This window comes from Furipterus horrens, unplaced genomic scaffold, assembly GCF_987537825.1.
Source record: "Furipterus horrens unplaced genomic scaffold, mFurHor1.1.pri manual_scaffold_3, whole genome shotgun sequence".
NCBI lineage: Eukaryota > Metazoa > Chordata > Mammalia > Chiroptera > Furipteridae > Furipterus > Furipterus horrens.
This window is the reverse complement of record NW_028327173.1, coordinates 25,750,274-25,770,295: the sequence shown is the minus strand read 5'-3', so window position 1 is coordinate 25,770,295 and position 20,022 is coordinate 25,750,274. Positions and strand designations below refer to the sequence as shown.

At 38.8% G+C, this 20,022-nt stretch overlaps 1 protein-coding gene across 1 annotated transcript; it reads left to right on the top strand.

Moving 5' to 3' along the window:
- The first annotated feature begins 497 nt into the window (after positions 1 to 497).
- Positions 498 to 16,033, top strand: RRAGC (Ras related GTP binding C). Its single transcript, XM_090269157.1, has 7 exons — positions 498 to 839; positions 2,664 to 2,867; positions 3,848 to 4,047; positions 6,972 to 7,086; positions 8,033 to 8,175; positions 10,151 to 10,299; positions 14,525 to 16,033. The coding sequence occupies exons 1-7, from the start codon at positions 603 to 605 to the stop codon at positions 14,674 to 14,676; spliced, it is 1,200 nt and encodes a 399-aa protein (XP_090125283.1). The 5' UTR covers positions 498 to 602; the 3' UTR covers positions 14,677 to 16,033.
- The last annotated feature ends 3,989 nt before the right edge of the window (positions 16,034 to 20,022 follow it).

Genomic DNA, 20,022 nt, shown 5'->3' with positions numbered 1-20,022 from the left:
TGTACTTTTGACCTTCCCACTCGTACCGAGGCTACTTACTCCATTAATCGTCGAACGGGAGGGTACCGAGGGTCCGAGTCGGTTCCAATTTTGTGCCCTAGGATTTCGCAGACATCAATAAGTGTTGGTTTGGGCGAGTACAATTGTACTGGTAGGACAATCAATTCTTCCAATTGTCCAGAGAGCATCTCCCTTTGCGGTAGCCTCCGGAGTTTCGAGGAAGTCAGGAGAGCAGTGAGAAACAATGAGCGTAGTTGGGCAGGACAGAGGTGCGTGCTGGGGCGGAGAGCGGAGAGCGGAGGGCTTGCCCCGCGGGGCCACCCTCCTCGTGACTCCTCCTCCCCCCCTCTTCGGTTCCGAGTCAGGTGATTCCTGGCACGTGATGGGTACCATCTACACTGCTGCTCCCGAATGGCAGCTGGGGCAGCCAATGAACGGCTGGGCCTCGGAGAGGAGCCAATGAGAGCCGGGCTCCGGGGGGGTGGGCCGCAAGGTGGTGGCGGCTGCCGGGGGCGGCGGCAGTGGTGGTGAACCTGGGAGGCGGCGGCCTGGCCTGGCCTGGCCTGGCCTGTCAGGGCGCGGGTGGCGGCGGCTCTAGCACCATGTCCCTACAGTACGGGGCGGAGGAGACGCCCCTCGCCGGCAGTTACGGCGCGGCGGATTCGTTCCCAAAGGACTTCGGCTACGGCGTGGAGGAGGAGGAAGAGGAGGCGGCAGCCGCGGGCGGCGGGGTTGGGGCGGGGGCCGGCGGAGGCTGTGGCCCGGGGGGCGCTGACAGTTCCAAGCCGAGGATTCTGCTCATGGGGCTCCGGCGCAGCGGCAAGTCCTCCATCCAGAAGGTGAGTGGGGCCCGCGCCGCGTCCCTCCGCTCCTCCCCGGGGGCCGGTCGGGGGAGGCCCTCCGAAGAGGGCGGCGGCTGGAGCTGGCCGGCAGGGCTGTCCCACCGCACTTTCTCTTCTCCTCTGGGGAGCAGAGCCCGAGGCGCGACCCGCAGGAGGACCTCGACCTCTGAGTCCACGCCCAGGTCAGCTGAGGCCGAGTGGGTTCCCCGAAGGCGAAACTGGCTCGCGGTAGGCAGGTGCCCGTGGCACCGCCCGGGATCTCCGCCACCTGGGATCCAGCCCTTGTGCCTTTCGCGAAACTGATGTGCTCCCAAGTTCTGACTTGGAGAACTTAAAGGACCCCCTCCCCCTGCCCCGTTTCTGTGTGTTCCACTCCTTCAGGTGACCTGATCTTGCAGGACTTCCCAGGTGAGCCCCAGGGAACAGCGTCAGGAGTTGTGACGAAGCCACTGGCCGTTTTAATGCTTGCTCTTGTTACTAATACGGAGACTTGACTGTAACATTATTGGGTATTGGGGGGCTGCAATTCCACTGATTTTAGTACTGTGGCTTGGCGAGTATAGTTGCTGGGTGATATTACCCCTGTGTGTGGTTACAGAAATCTCCTGAGACCTTAAGAACATTTGCAGACCTATGTCAGCCGATTTGCTTTCACTTGGGGTCTGTCAGGACCGAATGGAGGGCTATGTAGTTTTTGTAAGGGGAAAATAGAGGCATGATTGACCTGGTCGTAAAACGCCAGATACCTGCTCTTTTGCTCTTTCCACTCTGTTGCAGAGGTCTATCCAAAATACACCGATTTGTAATATTTTGTAGACAATATTTCTGAAAAGCAGTCACTTTTTTCCATTTACGGAGTTGCTTGCTTTTCATCTCTACAACAAAATTTGGGTACATTTATGGTAGGCTTTTAGCAAACTGGTCTTAATTCTTTTATTATTAGTGTTACTGACTGAAATTTGGGAGTGACTATCCATTTTTCTCTTCTGGAGAGTAACAGTGAGAGGTAAATTCGTTTTGTGTTCGAGTTGTATGGATTGTGATTATTGTGATTCTTAACAGTTGTCTTTACCATTTCTTTCCTCATGGGGTTTCCCTGTCAATTCCTAACACTCCTCTCTCCCACATGTATCACTTTTTACTTGATATAATTACTGCCTTTGTTTTATTTCTTCCACAAGACTGCAGATTCAGTGATGGCAGGGTTCAGTCCGTTTCATTTTTGACTATTCTTTGGAACCTAATGTAGGCATCCAATAAGTTTTCAATGAACAAAATTTCTCTAGCTTTAGTTATAAGCATTCATAACCATAAAGCAGGTTTTCGCAAAATTAACACAATTCAAGACGAAAAAAATTGAGACGAGAGGCAGTGCTACTGCTAGTATGGACTATGATGCAGAGAAAATAGAAAAGTTTCAGCTTCAAAAATAGGCTGAATGGAAGGTAATTTGGCATTTCTTAAAAATATTTTATTTATTTTTTAGAGACACAGGAAGGGAGGGAGAAAGAGAGGGAGAGAAAACATGCACCCTCTACTGGGAATCGAACCTGTAATCCAGTCGTGTCCCCTGACTGGGAATTGAACTGTGCGACTTTTTGCTTTGCCAGATGACACCCAACCAACTGACCCACACCAGTCAGGGTGTTATATTCTGTTTGTCAGAAGCTAAAGGATGGTGAATACCAATGGATACACCATTTACTTTTTATCTCTTTTAAAATTATTGCTATGGGATCAGGTCTTTACATTAATTTAGGATAGAATTTTCAACTTTTGATGCAAAGTTGAATAGTCATACAATTGTCTTTCTTTTTACAGGTGGTGTTTCATAAAATGTCACCCAACGAGACCCTCTTTTTGGAAAGTACCAACAAGATTTATAAGGATGACATTTCCAATAGCTCCTTTGTGAATTTCCAAATATGGGATTTTCCTGGGCAAATGGACTTTTTTGACCCAACTTTTGACTACGAGATGATCTTCAGGGGAACAGGAGCGTTGATATATGTCATTGATGCACAGGTAGTTAGGATTATTTGTTTACTTATTTTAATTCTCTGGTGGCAAAAGATGTAGAAACAAAGCAGAGTTATCTTTGTCATGTGCTTCTTACAGCTTATTTCTTTGCCAGTTGTTTCTCTAGCAGTATAAGAGATGCAACTGTGGATGTGCTTTGGGAGCAAGCATGCCATTGTGCGAGTACAGAATAGCAGGTGATCAGGAGATATGATTTATATCTTTGAGTTCTAGTTAATGAACAGCTTTCCATTTTTATTTGTTAATAGTAGGTATTGCTCTATTTCACTGTTATAATAATGATGTCACTCACTGAAAAGATCTCATCAGTTCCCATGTTATAAGGAGGAATATAAGAACTAGGTCAGTAAATATTAAAGTGAATAGTTTCCTTAATTGTCTAAATTGAGTTTAGCCCAACATGCATTTATTGAGGGCCAGCAAGTGGCAAGCCCTCAGATAAATGGGACATGTCTCTCTCCTTAAGAAGCTTACTTTTTATAAGCTTTATCATTATATAGGAGTGCTTTTCAGAGTGACAGGTTCTGTAATGGGTTCTTTCACATATCTGATCTAATTTATTTTTTACAATACTGTGAGGTAGGTACTGTAATTCAAGTTCTATGGATGAGTAAACTGAGACCACAGAGTTGAAGCAATCTGCTTCTAGTCACACATCTAATAAATGGCAGAGCTGGCATTACTTAAAAAAAATTCTGTTGGGAAGAAATGTCCATTTCCTTTTTCCTTTCCTTATCAGAATCAAAAATTACAAGCATTAACTTCATAATTGAAATTTTTACTCTTGAGAGATTAAAGATCAATTTAGTGGTATAAGTGAATGTATATGGATATTTGTGTATTTATGAGTAACTAGGATAATATATTTTCTGTGGTTGGGGAAAGAGGTGTTTTGAGCTTTTCTTAAGTCATTACTTGACTTTTATAAGATTTCTTTTTAAAAACTATTTTGTTCTGACTTACAGGATGACTACATGGAGGCTTTAACAAGACTTCACATTACTGTTTCTAAAGCCTACAAAGTTAACCCAGACATGAATTTTGAGGTTTTTATTCACAAAGTTGATGGTCTATCTGATGATCACAAAATAGAAACACAGAGGGACATTCACCAAAGGGCCAATGATGACCTTGCAGATGCTGGGCTAGAAAAACTCCACCTTAGGTAACAACATGTGTGTTTGATATGGGAGCCCTGAAAATTGTGTAAATGTATTCCCATCTCTGTCATTACAAATATATAACTTTCTGTTACTGGTATACCTGTCCCAAATCTGTAAAATTTTTGACCTCCTCTTTGTTGAATTCAAGCAGTTTTGGGAACCTGATGTTATTGAGAATTTACTTTTCCCCTTTTTTTGTATTTTCCTAGAGGTTGAAGTCATGTGAAGTATTTCTGTTGGTGCTTTTCCAAATTCATCCCAAGAGACTGGAGTCAGGCTGTTTCCTCATGGCATAAAGTTGTTTTATGACTCCCATCTTTTGGTTTCATCATATTTTTTTTTCCCTTACCTCAGTTTAAGAACTCTGTTATATTTGCTGTAGATTTCTGTAGCTTGGGTTTTCACAGTATTTTTCTCAATAGAAAGCTTTTTAAAAAAAAATCTTCATCCAAGGATATTTTTTATTATTGATTTTAGAGATAGAGGAAGGGGAGTGGGGTGGGGCGAGGAGATAGAGTGAGAGAAAGAGAGAGAGAAAGAAACTGATTGGCTGCCTACTGTACATGCCTCAATGGGGGATCAAACCCGCAAGCTCTTGGTGTATGGTGTATGCTCCAGCCAACTGAGCCACCTGGCCAGGACAGTAGGAAGAGCCTTTTAAAGAGTGTATACATTCAGATCTGGACTTTAACGTATTTTATTTATGTTTTTAAAAACTTCTGAAACTAAAGTTTGGGTTAGGTGAGTTTATCCTATAAATCTGTGTAGGGCTGCTATTAAGTTTGAAGAACTGCTGATTCATAATTAAATCTTATTAAATTGTTATTGTATGTTTTTTGGTGTTATAGGTAGAAATGAGTAATAAAAAGTACCCCCCAAAATGTTCTCTTGATGATATAAACAGCTGATGATACAAACTTAAAGGGGAAGCAGGGGGAGAGACACAAACAAGTGTAGCTATTTTCTTATCCCTGGTCTGTTACAGAGACTTCCTTATAGGCTCAAGCCAGCCCCCATCCTTGGTTGAAATATCCCCCGGGGCTTCAAATTCCAAAGTCTTTCAGTTCAAGGAAATCATCTAGAAAAATCTCATTGATCTGTAGTTTACCTAGGTTAAGAATTTAAAATATTTCTAAGTAATTCATGCATTAAACAAAAACAGCAATACAGTATTTATAAGAGAGAATGAAAGTGCCTCCCCATGAAATTCCTCATTTGTATTTTTTGGGAATCCACTGTTAATAATGGCTTTTAAGCCATGATTGTCCTGTGTTTCCCAGTTCCATGGAAATCCTTCTAGTACTCTATACCGTGTCTATATCTCTTTCCAGGGTGTCTCATTCCAGTGGTACATGCTATCCCTTTCCCCAGTCCTTTATAGGGCCCTATGCCTTGTTAACCTCAGAATTCTGCGTCAAGCTTTAAATAATTACTAGCAAGTCTATGGATGAGGCTCCATTTGACTTCTGCCCTGTTCTCCCTGTCCCTATCCACCTCCAAGCCTCACTGTCCCTGAAGGACCTTCTCACGCTACTAACCTTTTTGCCTAAAGGAAACACTTTAAAATATTCCTTTGTCCCTAATGCCTTTGGGGAGTCATCCTGGCCTTACCTATTATCTTGCATAGGGTTAAGTTCTTAGGTCAACTCCCTGGAAGTTCTGTGTCTTTAAATTACCTATGAAGTGTGATTCCCACAGTTCTGCGTTTCTGACTTTGTAATATGTACTTACAAATGTGTCATGGACACAATTGTATAATGAAGAGTATACTCCCTGAGTGAAAAAGCAGACAGAATTGTTCACACTGTTTAAATTGTTAAAAGCCTCCTTCCCTCCTTCTCTGACTTTCTCTCTCTCTCTCTCTCTCACACACACACACACTCTCAAATATGTTGTGTTAAATGTGCAGATGTTGCTTCTCTACTGTACATCCTTTTAGGCCACCAGGCTCCTGTCCCATTCTCTATAGAGCCCCAGCTCCCATCCTTCTTACCAAGGTTTTTACATACATTCTAAATACCAGTTGTATTCATTTATTAGTATATTTATGAGCACTGTTTAGGACAGTGGGATTGCAGTTGCAGGCAAGGCTGACGAAGTCTCTGTCCTGGTGGAGCTTACATTCTAATGAATTAGCTCAAAAGCACTTATAAATAAATGTACAGTGTAATTTTAAGTTCTTGTCAGTGGTATGAAGAGAAAATAAATTAGAGAAAAGAGGTAGAAAGCAGCGGGTACAGAGGTATTATTTTAAGTAGGGGGATCAGGAAAGAACTTTCTGAGGAGGTAATATTTCAGTAGAGATCCAAATTATATATACTTATTTACTGTTTCTTGTCTGTAAGCTTTCTCTCTTTTAAAGTACTTTTTAATCCTCACTCGAGGATATGTTTATTGATTTGAGAGAGATAGGAAGGGAGGGGAGAGAGAAACATGGATTGGTTGCCTTTCATATGCATTCCTCCCAGGGATCGAACCCACAACCTAGGTATGTGTCCTGACTAGGGATTGAACCTGCAACCTTTTGGCATACAGGACGCTGCTCCAACCAACTAAGCTACCTGGCCAGGGCTCCTCAAAGATTTCTCTTGATTTTTGTCAGTTGTGGGCTTAAGAAACCATGCTTTTTGGATCAGATTGCAAGAACTTAGGTGAATATTCAAGTTTCTGCTTCTGTAAATGCCTTCCTGAGTATTACCTCAATTGCCTGATGTGTAAATGCAATAAAAGGGCTGGATAACTACAAGCCAGGTGGGGACACCATATTTGTCATCTTGAACTGTGGGAATGGTAGAAAAGATAAAAAGGCTCTTTTTGAACTTCATACTGAAATCAAATGTTAAGAAACTTTAAATTTTGTGTATTATGATAATTATCCCCAAACTTGAGACTTTTCAAATTAATCAAACTGTGTTATGTTTTTCAGCTTTTATTTGACTAGTATCTATGATCATTCAATATTTGAAGCCTTTAGTAAGGTGGTACAGAAACTCATTCCACAACTGCCGACCTTGGAAAACCTTTTAAATATTTTTATATCAGTAAGTGAGCTATTTATATTTAATTCACTATAGTTTTTTAATTTCATTTTCATTGAGTATATTGGTATGATTAAATTCTCAAAAAAGGTTTGAATTTGTCTGAATCAAGTTTAAAAAGTAATGACACACTTAACATATAAAATAAATAAGAATATTAAAAACGGCTTGAGTTTCTTTCTGAATTCTTTCCTTAGCACTTACCCTTTTTGTCTTAAAACAAAAAATTTTCTCATGCTTTTATAATTTAAAAATATCTTCATGATATGTGTTCCCTGAAATAAGAGTAACAACTGAAAAAGACTGGGTTCTGGGAATTTGGCTTGCTTTATTCTCTGCCGTAATGGAGGTCACATTAAAAAATTGATCTTTTCATTTCCTGGCTAATCTTAGTATTATATTTTACATTCATGTATTTTGAGGATTCAACTTAATAAAAAAGGATATCCCTCCAATTAATTTAGCATTTAGCTATCATATTTTCTAAACATTACTTTGAAAGACTCACTGTTTAATGATCTCCAGTTCTTTTATGCTTTGCTAATGGTCACGTAAAGCCATTTTGGTGGCAAGGTCATTCAAATCAGACTGATTATTGTAACAAGAAAGTGTGATTGAAAATGTAGCATGGCTTGATTTTTGGAGGATTTTTTTTGTTAAATTTTTTATGGTGTCTTAGAAAATAATTCATTTAAGTGAAGAGGAGGAAGACAACGCAAATTTGACTGACGCAGTTATGTCAGCAAGTCATAGCAGAGAAATAATTTCACTTTTATTCTTTGGATAACAGAAGTGCCTCTCAGCCCAGTACTATTTTGGTATTGGGTTGCATCATTAAAAATGTCCTTGGATATTCATCAATAATTCAAGATCTTTGATAAGTTGCAAATTGTGATTCTTAAAATAAAAACCAAAAACTGACCACTTCCCCCTTTTTGTTTTTTCCAAGAATTCAGGTATTGAAAAAGCTTTTCTCTTTGATGTTGTCAGCAAAATCTACATTGCAACAGATAGTTCTCCTGTGGATATGCAGTCTTACGAACTTTGTTGTGACATGATTGATGTTGTCATTGATGTATCTTGTATATATGGGTAAGTTATGTACATATTTTTCCAAGATCTCAGGTGGAAAACTACCAGTTTGATTTGTCAGGGAGATTAATTTTGGAGGCCGTTAGTAAGTACTGTCTGAAGCAGACTTCTTCTGACCATAGTGCTTCAGTCTGGTACATGATTTCTCTGTAGGTAGGCTGCTGGGTCTTACTCCTGAGAGGATGGATAAGAACAGTTGAAAAACTGTGACAAGAGCCAGAGTTTCTCCTGCCATTATTTCGGGTCTGGGGGGTTGCATTGCATCTTCTCACTTAGGGACTTAGCTAGATCAAGAGACTAAATTAATTTATTTAAAACATTCTGAGTTACAGGGTGGGTGCTGGTTCCTAATTTAACCTCAGGCTTTGTGGAATGAGGAATCTTTAGGAAATAAGAATTTTGAATGTCAGAAGGACCTAATACGTATTTGACCTGTATCTGAGTTTCCAAAGTAAATCTTTAAAATATAAACTATATAAATTCACCAAATTCTGTACAGAAATTTATAAAAGCCAACAAAGATGTAATTTTGTACATTATGCCAGAGGATAAGTGAAAACTTTGGAGAACTACTGGTATTTCAAAAGCCAATAGCCTCTGTTGCCTCTGATAACCCCAATTCCCCTAATACAGCGATTTTCACCCGGTATGCCACAGCAAGCACACTGGTGTACTGCAGGAATTTTTAAAACATGCAATACCTGATGGTTGAGTCAGGGGCACTGACCTCTTTTCCCTTAGACTGTCAAATTAAAAAATGACAACAGCGAACACAACAATAGCCATCTGGTGTGAATGAATCAAAATTATAGCTATTTTTTTTAGTCAGATAGGCAAAAAATACATTTTTTGGTGTGCTGTAGAATATTAGTTTTTAGTTTATGTGTGCCAAGAGATGAAAAAAGTTGAAAGTCTCTGTCCTAAAGTTAACATGTTAACATCAGCTTTCCCAAGGCACTGATGCTTTTAACATTGCTTTTGCTTTCTGATACCTGTGTCCTTTATCTATTGTTCTCTGTTCCACCTAGTCTAAACTCCTCTTTTGTTTGTCTGTCCCTGCCCTTCACCTTGGTCTTTTTGCCTAATTTTTCAGTGCCTAGCAAAATGCATTTGTCTCACCTTTTCTTTTCTTGTCTATTCTGTTTCTATTTTTCACTATTGTGATTACATGCCTTCCTTGATTTGATTTTTTCCATAATGAAAATGAGATGTCTTTATATTATTCAGTGGAGTTTCGTGTTTTCATTCCTAATTTAAAAAAATGAATGACTAGAACATTTGCTTTTTCATTAAAACAAAAAGTTTAGAAACCAATTTTTTTTCTGTAATTAAAAAAGCCAAAAGTAGATGTAAAGTTTATTTCCAGTATAAGGTACATTGTAACATACATTATAAAGTACCTTATGAAAGAAAAATATCCATTATCTCATTATTCTGAGCACAATCTATGGATGCACTTTGGTGTGCTTTATTATAATTTAATTTCCTTCTTGACTGTTGATTTACGTTTTTTGAAGGGGGACTACATATAACAATTATAGAACGACAGTTCTAGTTTAATAAATGAAAACTTTCATACCCTGTAAGGCTCACTTTGCAGGCATCAGGATTCCACAGTATCTTTGATAGACTGTGTTTATTTTAGTTTTTTTCTTATTCTTTTTTCACTAATGGCAGTTGTTGTATTTTAGGTCCTTCTTTATTTGCAGACGTGTCATGTCAGAACAGATTAGCATGAGGGAAGATTTGAGCCTGCTGTAGTTCATGCATCTTAGGTAAACAAGATGAAGATGTGAATGCATGGGATGCTGCATTAAAGTCTGTGAACCCTACACACCTAAAGTAGAACATTGGTGCCAATGTATTTAAGCTAGTATTCTTTCTCAAAAGACATTTGGGAAACTGAATGGAAATGAAATGCGATAAAATGCCTAGTTGAAAACCCAGGAATGAACAATACTTTCTTTTGAAATAGGTTAAAGGAAGATGGCAGTGGCAGTGCTTATGACAAAGAATCTATGGCCATTATCAAGCTGAATAATACAACTGTCCTTTATTTAAAGGAAGTGACTAAATTTTTGGCACTTGTCTGCATTCTTAGGGAAGAAAGTTTTGAACGAAAAGGTAATGACATTTTAAAATGTGATTTTTATATTAAAGTCTCTTGTCATAATTTCTTAGGTTCTTGAAAACGAGAAAACAATATCGCAGTGTTAGACCAGCGATTTTCAACTGGAGTGGCCGCAGGAATTTTTAGAACATGTCATATCTGACTATTTAGTCAGAGGCACAGACCTCTTTTTCCTTACATTGCCAAATTAAAAAAATAATAGCTGTTTGGTGTGAGTGAATCAAATTTGTTGTTTTTGTTAGATTGGCAAAAAATATTTTCTTTGGTGTGCTGCAGAATTTTAGTAATTAATTGATGTGTGCCATGAGATGAAAAAGGGTGAAAATCACTGTGTTAGATGATTAAAAGGTCAAACTGCTTTTGTCTCTTCCCTTCCCTTCCATATATAGTCAGACTTACTCCTTCTTTTGATCTTTTATATCATATTTTTAAATTCCAGCCTCTCTTATTTCGGATTTTTCATTACCCAGCTGCCTTCCATGTGGAGGTTATTCTTTCAGAGGTTACCAGGTTACCTTCTTGCTGCATCCAGTGGCCTTTTCTCATTCTGTAGCCTCTTCAGCCTTCTGAAGCACATGACCGCCAGTCCCTCCTTACTTGAAGCTTTCTTCTCTCTTTGCTCTCCTGAAGCTGAACCCTCCACGGTATTTTGTGTATTTCTTTCTCTGACTGCTCATCTCTCTTGTTTCTTTTGACTGTTTTTCTCTTTCTTGGTTCTGAGTATTCTTCAGAGTCAAGTCTTTCTGCTCACTTCTCTTTTTCTCCAGGTCAGCTCATCCAAGCCATGGCTTCAGTTAATCTTCCCTATGTGGTTGGTTGAAAAATTCACATCTGCAGCTGTGACTTGGGCCCATATTCCTGTCCCATGTTGAAGCTATTAGTACGACATCTACACTTAACAATTTGATTGTTATCTTGACATGATGTTGGAGCTGCTGAACATTTTCCCTTTGTTTCATGGCCATCGTGGCCACCCTGATCTGTTACTAGTTATGACATTTTGGTGTCCAGGCTTACCTATTTTGTAGTCAGATAATTGTGTGGTGGTATTGCTGAAGGAGCTCTTGCAGATAAGAGGGCATTCAGTGGTCTCCTTTTTCCAGTCTTTTCCTCTATTGCTCAGATGGAATTTTCACCAAATTTTATCATTTGTTACTTGGAACTGTTTCTTGGGTTTCCTTCTTATTTCCACCGTCAGTGGTTCCAATATAGGTCCTTCCAGGCTTGTGGTGCTGCAGCAGCTTCCTCCTTGAGGTCATACGTTCAACATATACAGGGGTGGGCAAAAATAGGTTTGCAGTTGTATGTGAAACAGTTTATTCTTGTATTATTATTTATTAAATGTATTACTGCCATATGAATACCTATAAATCTACCTTTGCTCACCCCTGTGTATGTGTCATCTTTTATTCCAAAAGACTAGCTTTCAGAAAATCACTTATATCATGTTATTTAACTACCTGTGGATGTACAATATCTGTTACTCACTGCAACAAGTCCCTGCCCTTCTGCCTGTGATTTTAATGTTAATTAATATTAAATGATTAATATTATTTCATTAATGTTAATATTAATAAATTATTTCAGATATGCAAACCTTTTTTGATAAAACAAAAATGTTTTGTGTATTTCTTTGACAAGTACATATATGTCCTCTGTGTCTTCTGTGTATTTCTCAATTGAAAATCCCTCCTTTGTACTTCCAGTGTTTTATTTTTCCCATGCATAATTTATTGTATTACTTCACATCTATCCATAACAGTATAGAGTATTGTGTATCTTTGTATAAATGATGTAAAAATGTAAGTAGTCTCTCCTGCAACTTGCCATGTTTATCTTTATTCAAGATTGTTTTTGAGATTTATCCATATTGGTAATGTACAGTTCTAGTTCATTCATTTTCACTGCCATACCATACTTTATGGGTTGAATATGCCAGAATTTATTTTCTTGTTGCTGGACATTTAGATTATTTTTAAGATTAAAAATAGTTTTGTAACTAATTCTCATGAACAAGTTTGCCTTTGCACATGTAGAAAATTTCTCTAGAGTATGTGTTTAGGAGTGGAATTTATGGAGGACATCACATCATCTTTATTAGACATTGCTCTCCAAAGTGTCTTTACCATTTTTACCCCAACAGTACTGTGTGGGAGTTCTTGTCACTTTCTCATTGATAATGCTTGATATTGTTTGATTGATTAGTTACTGTCAATCTGGTAGATGTGAAATGGTATCTCATTTGGTTCTTATTTTTACTTCTTTTAATAGTAAGGGCAAGCAGTTACTTTTTTATGCCTGATCAGTTTCTTCTTTGGTAATTTATCTCTTCTTATTCCTTTGCTTTTTCATACTGTGTCTTTTTTGTACTTCTTAGGAGTTCTTTATTTTTCTCCATGCTAAGATTTCTCCATGTTTAAGATTTTTCTTTTAAACTCTTGGCCATGGAAATTTTCAGATATGTACAGAAGTAGACCATCACAATGACTCTTCAAGTACTGACCTCCTTGTTTTAGTAATCATTAACATAGGGTCACTCTAGTTCTCTGTATGTCCTTTTCCCAACTTACTATTTTTTACTCTTTTGTTGTGAAAACTGTCAAACATGTAAAATAAAAGTAGAGAAAATAATGCAATGAACTCTCTTTAATCTGTCACCCAGATTCAACATTATCAAAATTAAAGCCAATCTTATTTCATTTCTATACCTTTTTCCCTACTAAATTTTGAAAAAAAAATCCCTGACATGAAATTACTTTGTATTATAGATTTCAGACATCTCTAAGAGATAGTACTCTTTTTCAAATGTAACACTATTAGCGTTAAGACATAAAAACAAATTAATAATTACTTAATAATATCAACAAATATTGGGCCAGTGTTCAACTTTCCCTGTCAATTTTATTTTACCATTTGCACAGAAATCAGTTTTAATGTAATTGAACTTATCAGACCTTTTGTTATAGTTTTTTTTCCCCTGAGTCTGAAGGACCGTTTTAATTTGGCTCTAACCTACTTCTTTAGACTTGATTTCCCAGTACTTCCTACCAAGTACTCTCTGCCCCTCTCTTCAGACTAGTTTCTTTCCTCCTGTGCTGTGTTCTCATTGCCAGCTCTCTACTGTGTTCTTAAATTTTTGCTCCTCTTTCCTACTTGTTGAAATCTTGCCTGTTTTCCCAGAGTTCTGCTTCATGTCTGAAGTTTCATTGGTTGCTTTTGCCCCGTACTTTGCTTTCTTTCCTTTGGACTTCTTCCACATTTGTAGTCATGTTGACACCAGATTGTTTCAATTTGTTTCTTGTGTGTTGTCTTTTATGTCCCAGTATCCTTAGGACATAAGTACTTTTCTTTCTGCTGTGCCATTCTCAGCACTGGCTTCGGTTCTCAAGGTCACCTCATGGTTCAGAATGTCTCCAGGAGCTCCAGTCATTTTATTCATATTCCAGTCATTAAGGAGGAACAGGGGTGAGGAAAGAATACATCCTCTTCTGTTTTAAGGAGACTTCACGAACTCCCACACACTTGCACTTATCTCAGTGGCCAGAATTGGTTGTGTGCAATACAGAACTATAAGGAAGGCTGGGGAGTGTAATGTTTCAGCTGAGCACCAGTATGCGCATCCAAAACTGGGGTTCTGTTTCTGAGGAAAAAGGGGGAAAATGGATATTTAGTAGACAACTAGCCACTTCTGTCATAAAATAGAACTCTTTGATTGATCAGAATCTTATTTGGAAGCCAGCCAGTTCGTGAAACATGAAGAAGGAGCTGCCTTGCCTGAGGAGGGAGGTACAGGCTGTCTGAGGTTCTGCCTGGTGGGCCTCTCTGGTATCTCCCAAACCCCAGAGCTCTACTGAATGGTTTGTCAAACTGTTATTCTAGTTGTTTCCTTTATTGGTTTCCCCAAAGATGTGTAAAAGGAAAAGATTGATAATTCAGAAAGTGTTTTACTTTCATTTTAGGTTTTATTATAAAATTTCTGAGCAAGTTCACCTTCCTAATTCCTTCATTTGTTTAACCTGTCCACTCCCAGACCCCAGAGGTAACCAGTGTTAACACTTTGGGCATATGCATTTGTGTGTTCAGTGTACAGAATTACTCAGTTGGATGTATGTTTTTTATAATATATACCAATTATATTTCTCTGTTACCAAATGTGTCCTATTAGATAATTTCACTATTGACATTCAGGAGAACTGATTCTCTTTTTTTCTCTTGCAGGTTTAATAGACTACAACTTCCATTGTTTCCGAAAAGCTATTCATGAGGTTTTTGAGGTGGGTGTGACTTCTCACAGGGGCTGTGGTCACCAGACTAGTGTCCCCAGCTTGAAAGCATTGGCACACAACGGCACACCGCGAAACGCCATCTAGCCTGAATTCCAGTGGTTGGGGCTCTGTGCCAGCTTACTCTTCACTCCAGGGTCAGATGCCACGTGATACAGGACATGGGAGTTACTGCTTGTGGAAGTCTGGTGCCTGTCCCACTAGAGACGAGGGGTAGAGTTTCTCATTTGGATGAAAACCCCTTCAATCGGTGGTGTACAACTGAAACTACTATTTCTTCTTTTTAAAAAATGGCAGAAAAAGAATTCTAGAAACCACAGAACTCAAGTGTGTGTTTCTCCTTTTTGGGGTTCTACTTTAAGTAGTTGGGATGTTTTGGACTGGAGAGAACACCACTTTACCCATCCTTACCAGGGAATGTTGCCATCATTTACCAGTTGAAAATAATAGAACTGAGTTTTTATATGCTTCACTTAGGTTTTCAGTTGAGTAGTCTCTAAAAATGCTGCCTTGCTTAAGTTCTAACACTGCCTCAGATTTCATTTTGGGCATTGCATACCTAAGACCTTTTAAATGCATTTGCTTGCTAACTCAGAAGACTCATGATCTGACTATAGCAAAGGACATTCCTGTATTTGGTACTGAAGAAATGAGAAAATTTTATGCTGCGTCAGGTCAAGGGCAAAGTTCAACAGTGGAAGTATTGAGGAAAAAATTTTAAAATAAGAAAATTTTTGCACCTGTGTTTTGGGTACCAGGTATCTGGATTTTTTCTCCTGCATAAGATAAATGATCATGATCAATATAGCAAAGGAAATAAAAAAAAAAATTGTTTTCTCCACAATCTTCTCTTTCTAGGGGAGGAACTTATTATGTCATTGAGATATTTAACTTAACTCATTTTTCTTTAAATTTGATACCAGCAGCTACATACCTTTTATTTTAAGCTGTCTAGATTCTTTACTGCTGTTTTGTTGACCATGAATGACCCTAAGGCACTGGTGGGCTATCTTCTGGGAGTTGGAGAGAGCACATGACACCACACATGTTGTTCAACATACTTGTCTCCAGTATTCTGACACCAAGTGTCAACTGTGGTACTTCCTTTGCCTAGCATATTAATTCATAATTGTTTCTTTTTGTTGTTGGTTGATACCCTTCCTATTGATTTAAAGTTACACATTATTTTTACTCCACATGCCCAGTAGTCACACATTCCAAAGCCACTGGACCACTTGAGTACATAAGTGCCACTGTTTAATGATATATGTATATTCAGGTCTCTAACCTGACAGTGTGACTTGGAGTGCTTCCTGCAGGTGACTCTGACTGCTGAGTATTTACATGGACCATGGTGATATCTAAAAGAAAAATGCTTTTATATTTATAGATTATTTCATTGAACTATATAAAATGGGTATCAATAAATGTATTTACACCAAAATTAGTTTTTTTATTTGCGTAAGATATGAGAGGGTGGGGTGATAGAACATAGGGTTGTCCTACGCTATCATTTACCATCCATTTCTTTTCTCTTGCTGCCTCTTATGGGTAACATGCCTGGGTTTCAGGAGTTCAAGTTCTGTCCTGATGCAGAAATTTCATGCCTTGTATCCAGACAGCTCTTCTGGGCTGTTTCTGCCTAGGATAGGAGGTCTAGGCCCAGGTGAAAATTTTTTGAGGGTAAGTTGTGGTGTTTCATACCAACAGATCTCGTTCATGGTGGGAAATATGCAGGGCCTAGCATAATCGATGTATCATATACAAGCTAGGAAGGAGAGGAATTAAGTAGAACACCATATACAAAATTTGTACCAATTCCAGCTCGTGATTCATTTCTTCCAATTCCTAAGATACTTATTATTGACCCCTAAATGTCAATTAATCAATGTTTATCTATATAGATCCTTATATAGTTAGGTTGGGACTAAACTGATTGGAGTAAACTATGCATTAGCTTATAGAAGGGAGAGAAGTTGAAAGATCTATGATTGGGCTGCTTTGGAAGTTCAATTTTAAACTCTGAAATAGAAATCACAGAAACAGATTGAAAAACAAAACTTAAAATACTATCAAATCCTGTATTTTTCAAATTATGGGAACTTAAGTCCAGAGGATTAAACAACTTTGTCTAGGGTTATAGATGGTATTATCATGTAACTTAAGCTCTGGACCAGGATACTGTTGAAAGTGATGCCAGTGCAATAGGTGTAAACTGCACTGCTCTTGGTAAACCAAGGGTGGCCAATCTTGTCATAGATCTAGTTGGTGGCCAGGTGGGCTCTGCTCTAGACCTGGCAGGCAGGCCAGTGCTGCCTGTCTTTACCTTTAGCTTCAGGCTCCCATTGGTTAAATTGCAGTAATGCCTCTAGATGAGTGTAATGTGGCACATAGGTGTGCAAGAAATACTATTTTTTTCCCACTACTATCGAAAATTATAAATTCAGGGAGTGATTAAGGAGAAAAGGTGAAAATGATGGAATAGAAATAAAACCAATGAAGAAAGGAGACAGCTCAGGAAAAGGGAAATGGGAGAATCGTATTAAATTATTAAGGATTTGCCTGCTGTGTTCTCCATCCCAGTGGATGTTTATCTGTACCAGGCTACCTCAGAGAGAGTTGGAACAGATGGTGAAATAAAACCTTTAAAATCTTTCACAGCAAGGTGTTTCAGCTGTTTCACACACCACTACCTCTCCCATTCACACTCATTCATGCATATGTGCATACACATATGCACATATACATACAGACATAATGATGTTCCGAAATAGAATACTCAAGGTGTTTGTGAGTTGTACTAATTTACTTCTAAATTTTGAATTCTGTGCTTATACAGAGAAACAAGTGATTTTAAAGGTAAAATTTCAATAGCTACAAACTTTGTAGTTGGGGAAAGCAATATATGTGATTTGTGGACTTTTGTTAACAGTTTCCTGTTCTGTTTTGTTTCGCTAATGCTGAAAGCTCTTCCAATTATATCCGAAATAAGTTAGTGAATTACATTATTGTTTTCCATCTAAGCTAGTAAAGTAACTATAAACACTCCCTGCCCCCAGAGACCCTGAAATAGCAGTCTTTGCAGGTATGTGGACATAGTGGAGTGCATTTCTGTTAATAGCATATTCCCTGAACTGCTCCTACAGAGTTGGGAGACAGAGCATAAGGAGTGATTTTAGGTGGTTTATGTGTATTACCTTCAGTAAGTTTCACAATACCTTGCAAGGTAGGTATACATTCCTATTTTGCAGATGGGGAAACTGTCCGAGAGAGGTTCAGTTGTGAGTGGTGAGGTTAGAATGAGAATCTATGCAGTATGATTATAGAACGTGCATCCTTCAACTGCCACTTGACCTTGCTTCCCCAGTAGGGAGGGAGGGTTTGCTCATAAGATGTTTTGCAGAAAACAAATATGATAGTTAAATCTGGAAAATAGCATTCTGTAGTCTCTTCTTGGAAATTTACTATGTGCAGTCAAATGCTAATGGTTCTGCAATATTTGAGAAGACCTGCAATAGAGTAGACTACCTGGTTTATATCCCTGTTCTTAAATTTATTTGACCCTTTTTGAAATGCCTGTTCAAGCAGCGTATAGTAAAGTATACTGAAGGACACTTTACTAAAATATTTTTAGTGGGATTGGAAGTACGATTTTTATTCTACAATTGAGCCTAATAGCTCATGCTGTTCCTTGAGCCTGTACTCTGCTTCCCTTGGCCTGTAGCAGTTATTACCCTCCTAAGCTCCGCTTAAGTGCTACATCCTTCACAAAAGCCTTCTCAACTCCCTGCCGAACCTTGCCATGGGTGGGTCTGTTGTCTGCCGAGGACCTGTTATGTAGGTAGTGAAAGGAGCACCATATTTTGCTACTCTGTAGCATTTCCTCAATATTTTATATGTTGAAGAAGACCCGTGTTCATTTAAATGGTCTGTCATTGCAGCTTAGTGTGAAGGCAGGGATGCCTTTGCGGCCTGGGCAGTGCTTGTTCAGCTTTTCACTGGGTTTAGCTGTAGTGTCCAATTCCTTAGTATTTAACCTCTAGGTGGTGGTATTGTGTCACTTAAACATGGCTTCTAGCTTTCTGGCTCCCGCTTATTGGCTCTGTTCTCAAAGTTTAAACTGCCCATATCACCCAAGTGTACACCTGACTTAGAGATCCAAAGGATTGCTGGCATTATGTCCCCTGAAATAATATTCAGGGCTGATATGGGACAATTTAGCGGAACTGGAGCAGTTTGTGATTTTCCCTTTTTGTGTCTGTTAACAGTTTTTTAACAAAGGGTTGGATAGACATAAGTCATAACATCATTTGCTTTATGGGTTATGGGCCTTAAGACCACCCTGTCCACATTCATATAGGAGGCAAACTACTTGCTTCCTATGCCATCTGTTGTAGATAGATGTATGTGCTCTTAAATGTTCCCAAGGAAAGAAATGCCCCATGATTGAATAAAAATATCTGCTTTTATCACTTTCCTTTGCCTCAAATAAGGTTTAGTGTATTATCAAAGGAAAAGATTGCAGCCCATTATCCTACCATGGACACTTTTTTTTTTCTTCTAGAACCATATCATCTCTCCATAGTCCCCGCTTGTGATTTTGTTCTGCAAAGGCAGATTTCAATGTAAAAGAATTAGATACATCAGTGCATCTTCAGAGCTGTTTAAAATATAATTGAGAGAACTGCAAAAGGATAATTATAATGAGGAATTGAATGGAAGGAAACTAGTTGACACCCCCCCCCCCACTTCAAAGTGCCTGTTATTACCAGTGTGTTGGCCTAAAAGTGCTGCAACTTCTGCTTTAAGATCCTACACTTCCATTTTCATAAATAAGTTCTTAGTTTATTAATCCTCTCATGAAAAATCTGCACAACCACCACAGTGGTCCCTGAAGAACCTTTACTCCTTCTGTTGTCCAGTCTCCAGCTCAGCTTTTGCCAGCACCAATGTTGGCCTTTGCAGCCCCCTGACTTTCTCCAGTTTGGTCTTGTGTTCTTCCCTCTGTTTTCTTAAGGTCTTCTCATAAGGCCATGTCTTGCAATTCTATGGGTTCATTTTCTTTGTGTAATCCAAGGAATCACAAATCATGCCAAAGCCAGTTGTCTTGCCACTGCCCAAATGGGTCCTGAATCCTAATACAAAGATGACGTCTTGTGTGGTCTTACACATTTTGGCTAGTTTTTCCCACATTTCTGTCATAGGTGCTGTTGCCTTCCCACTCTGAAAAACATCAATGACCATTTGTTTCTGCTGAAATAGTCTGTTGTTCATGAACTTTCTAGTCCAGATAGTTACTGTTTCGTTCGTAATGGTGACCCACATTCAAGCAGCCAGGGAGGAAAAGAGATCCTTAACACTTTAGAAAGCATCTTTTGGATTCTGGTGATTGGAGGTCCCAGTACCCTGCAATCATGTCTACTATGTCCTATA

Bases quoted from the DNA above. Each gene is read 5' to 3' on its own strand.
- RRAGC (XM_090269157.1), top strand. From the start codon at position 603: ATGTCCCTACAGTACGGGGCGGAGGAGACGCCCCTCGCCGGCAGTTAC. The intron at 4,048-6,971 runs GTAACAACATGT...TATGTTTTTCAG, and splicing joins CTAGAAAAACTCCACCTTAG to CTTTTATTTGACTAGTATCT. The intron at 8,176-10,150 runs GTAAGTTATGTA...CTTTTGAAATAG, and splicing joins GATGTATCTTGTATATATGG to GTTAAAGGAAGATGGCAGTG.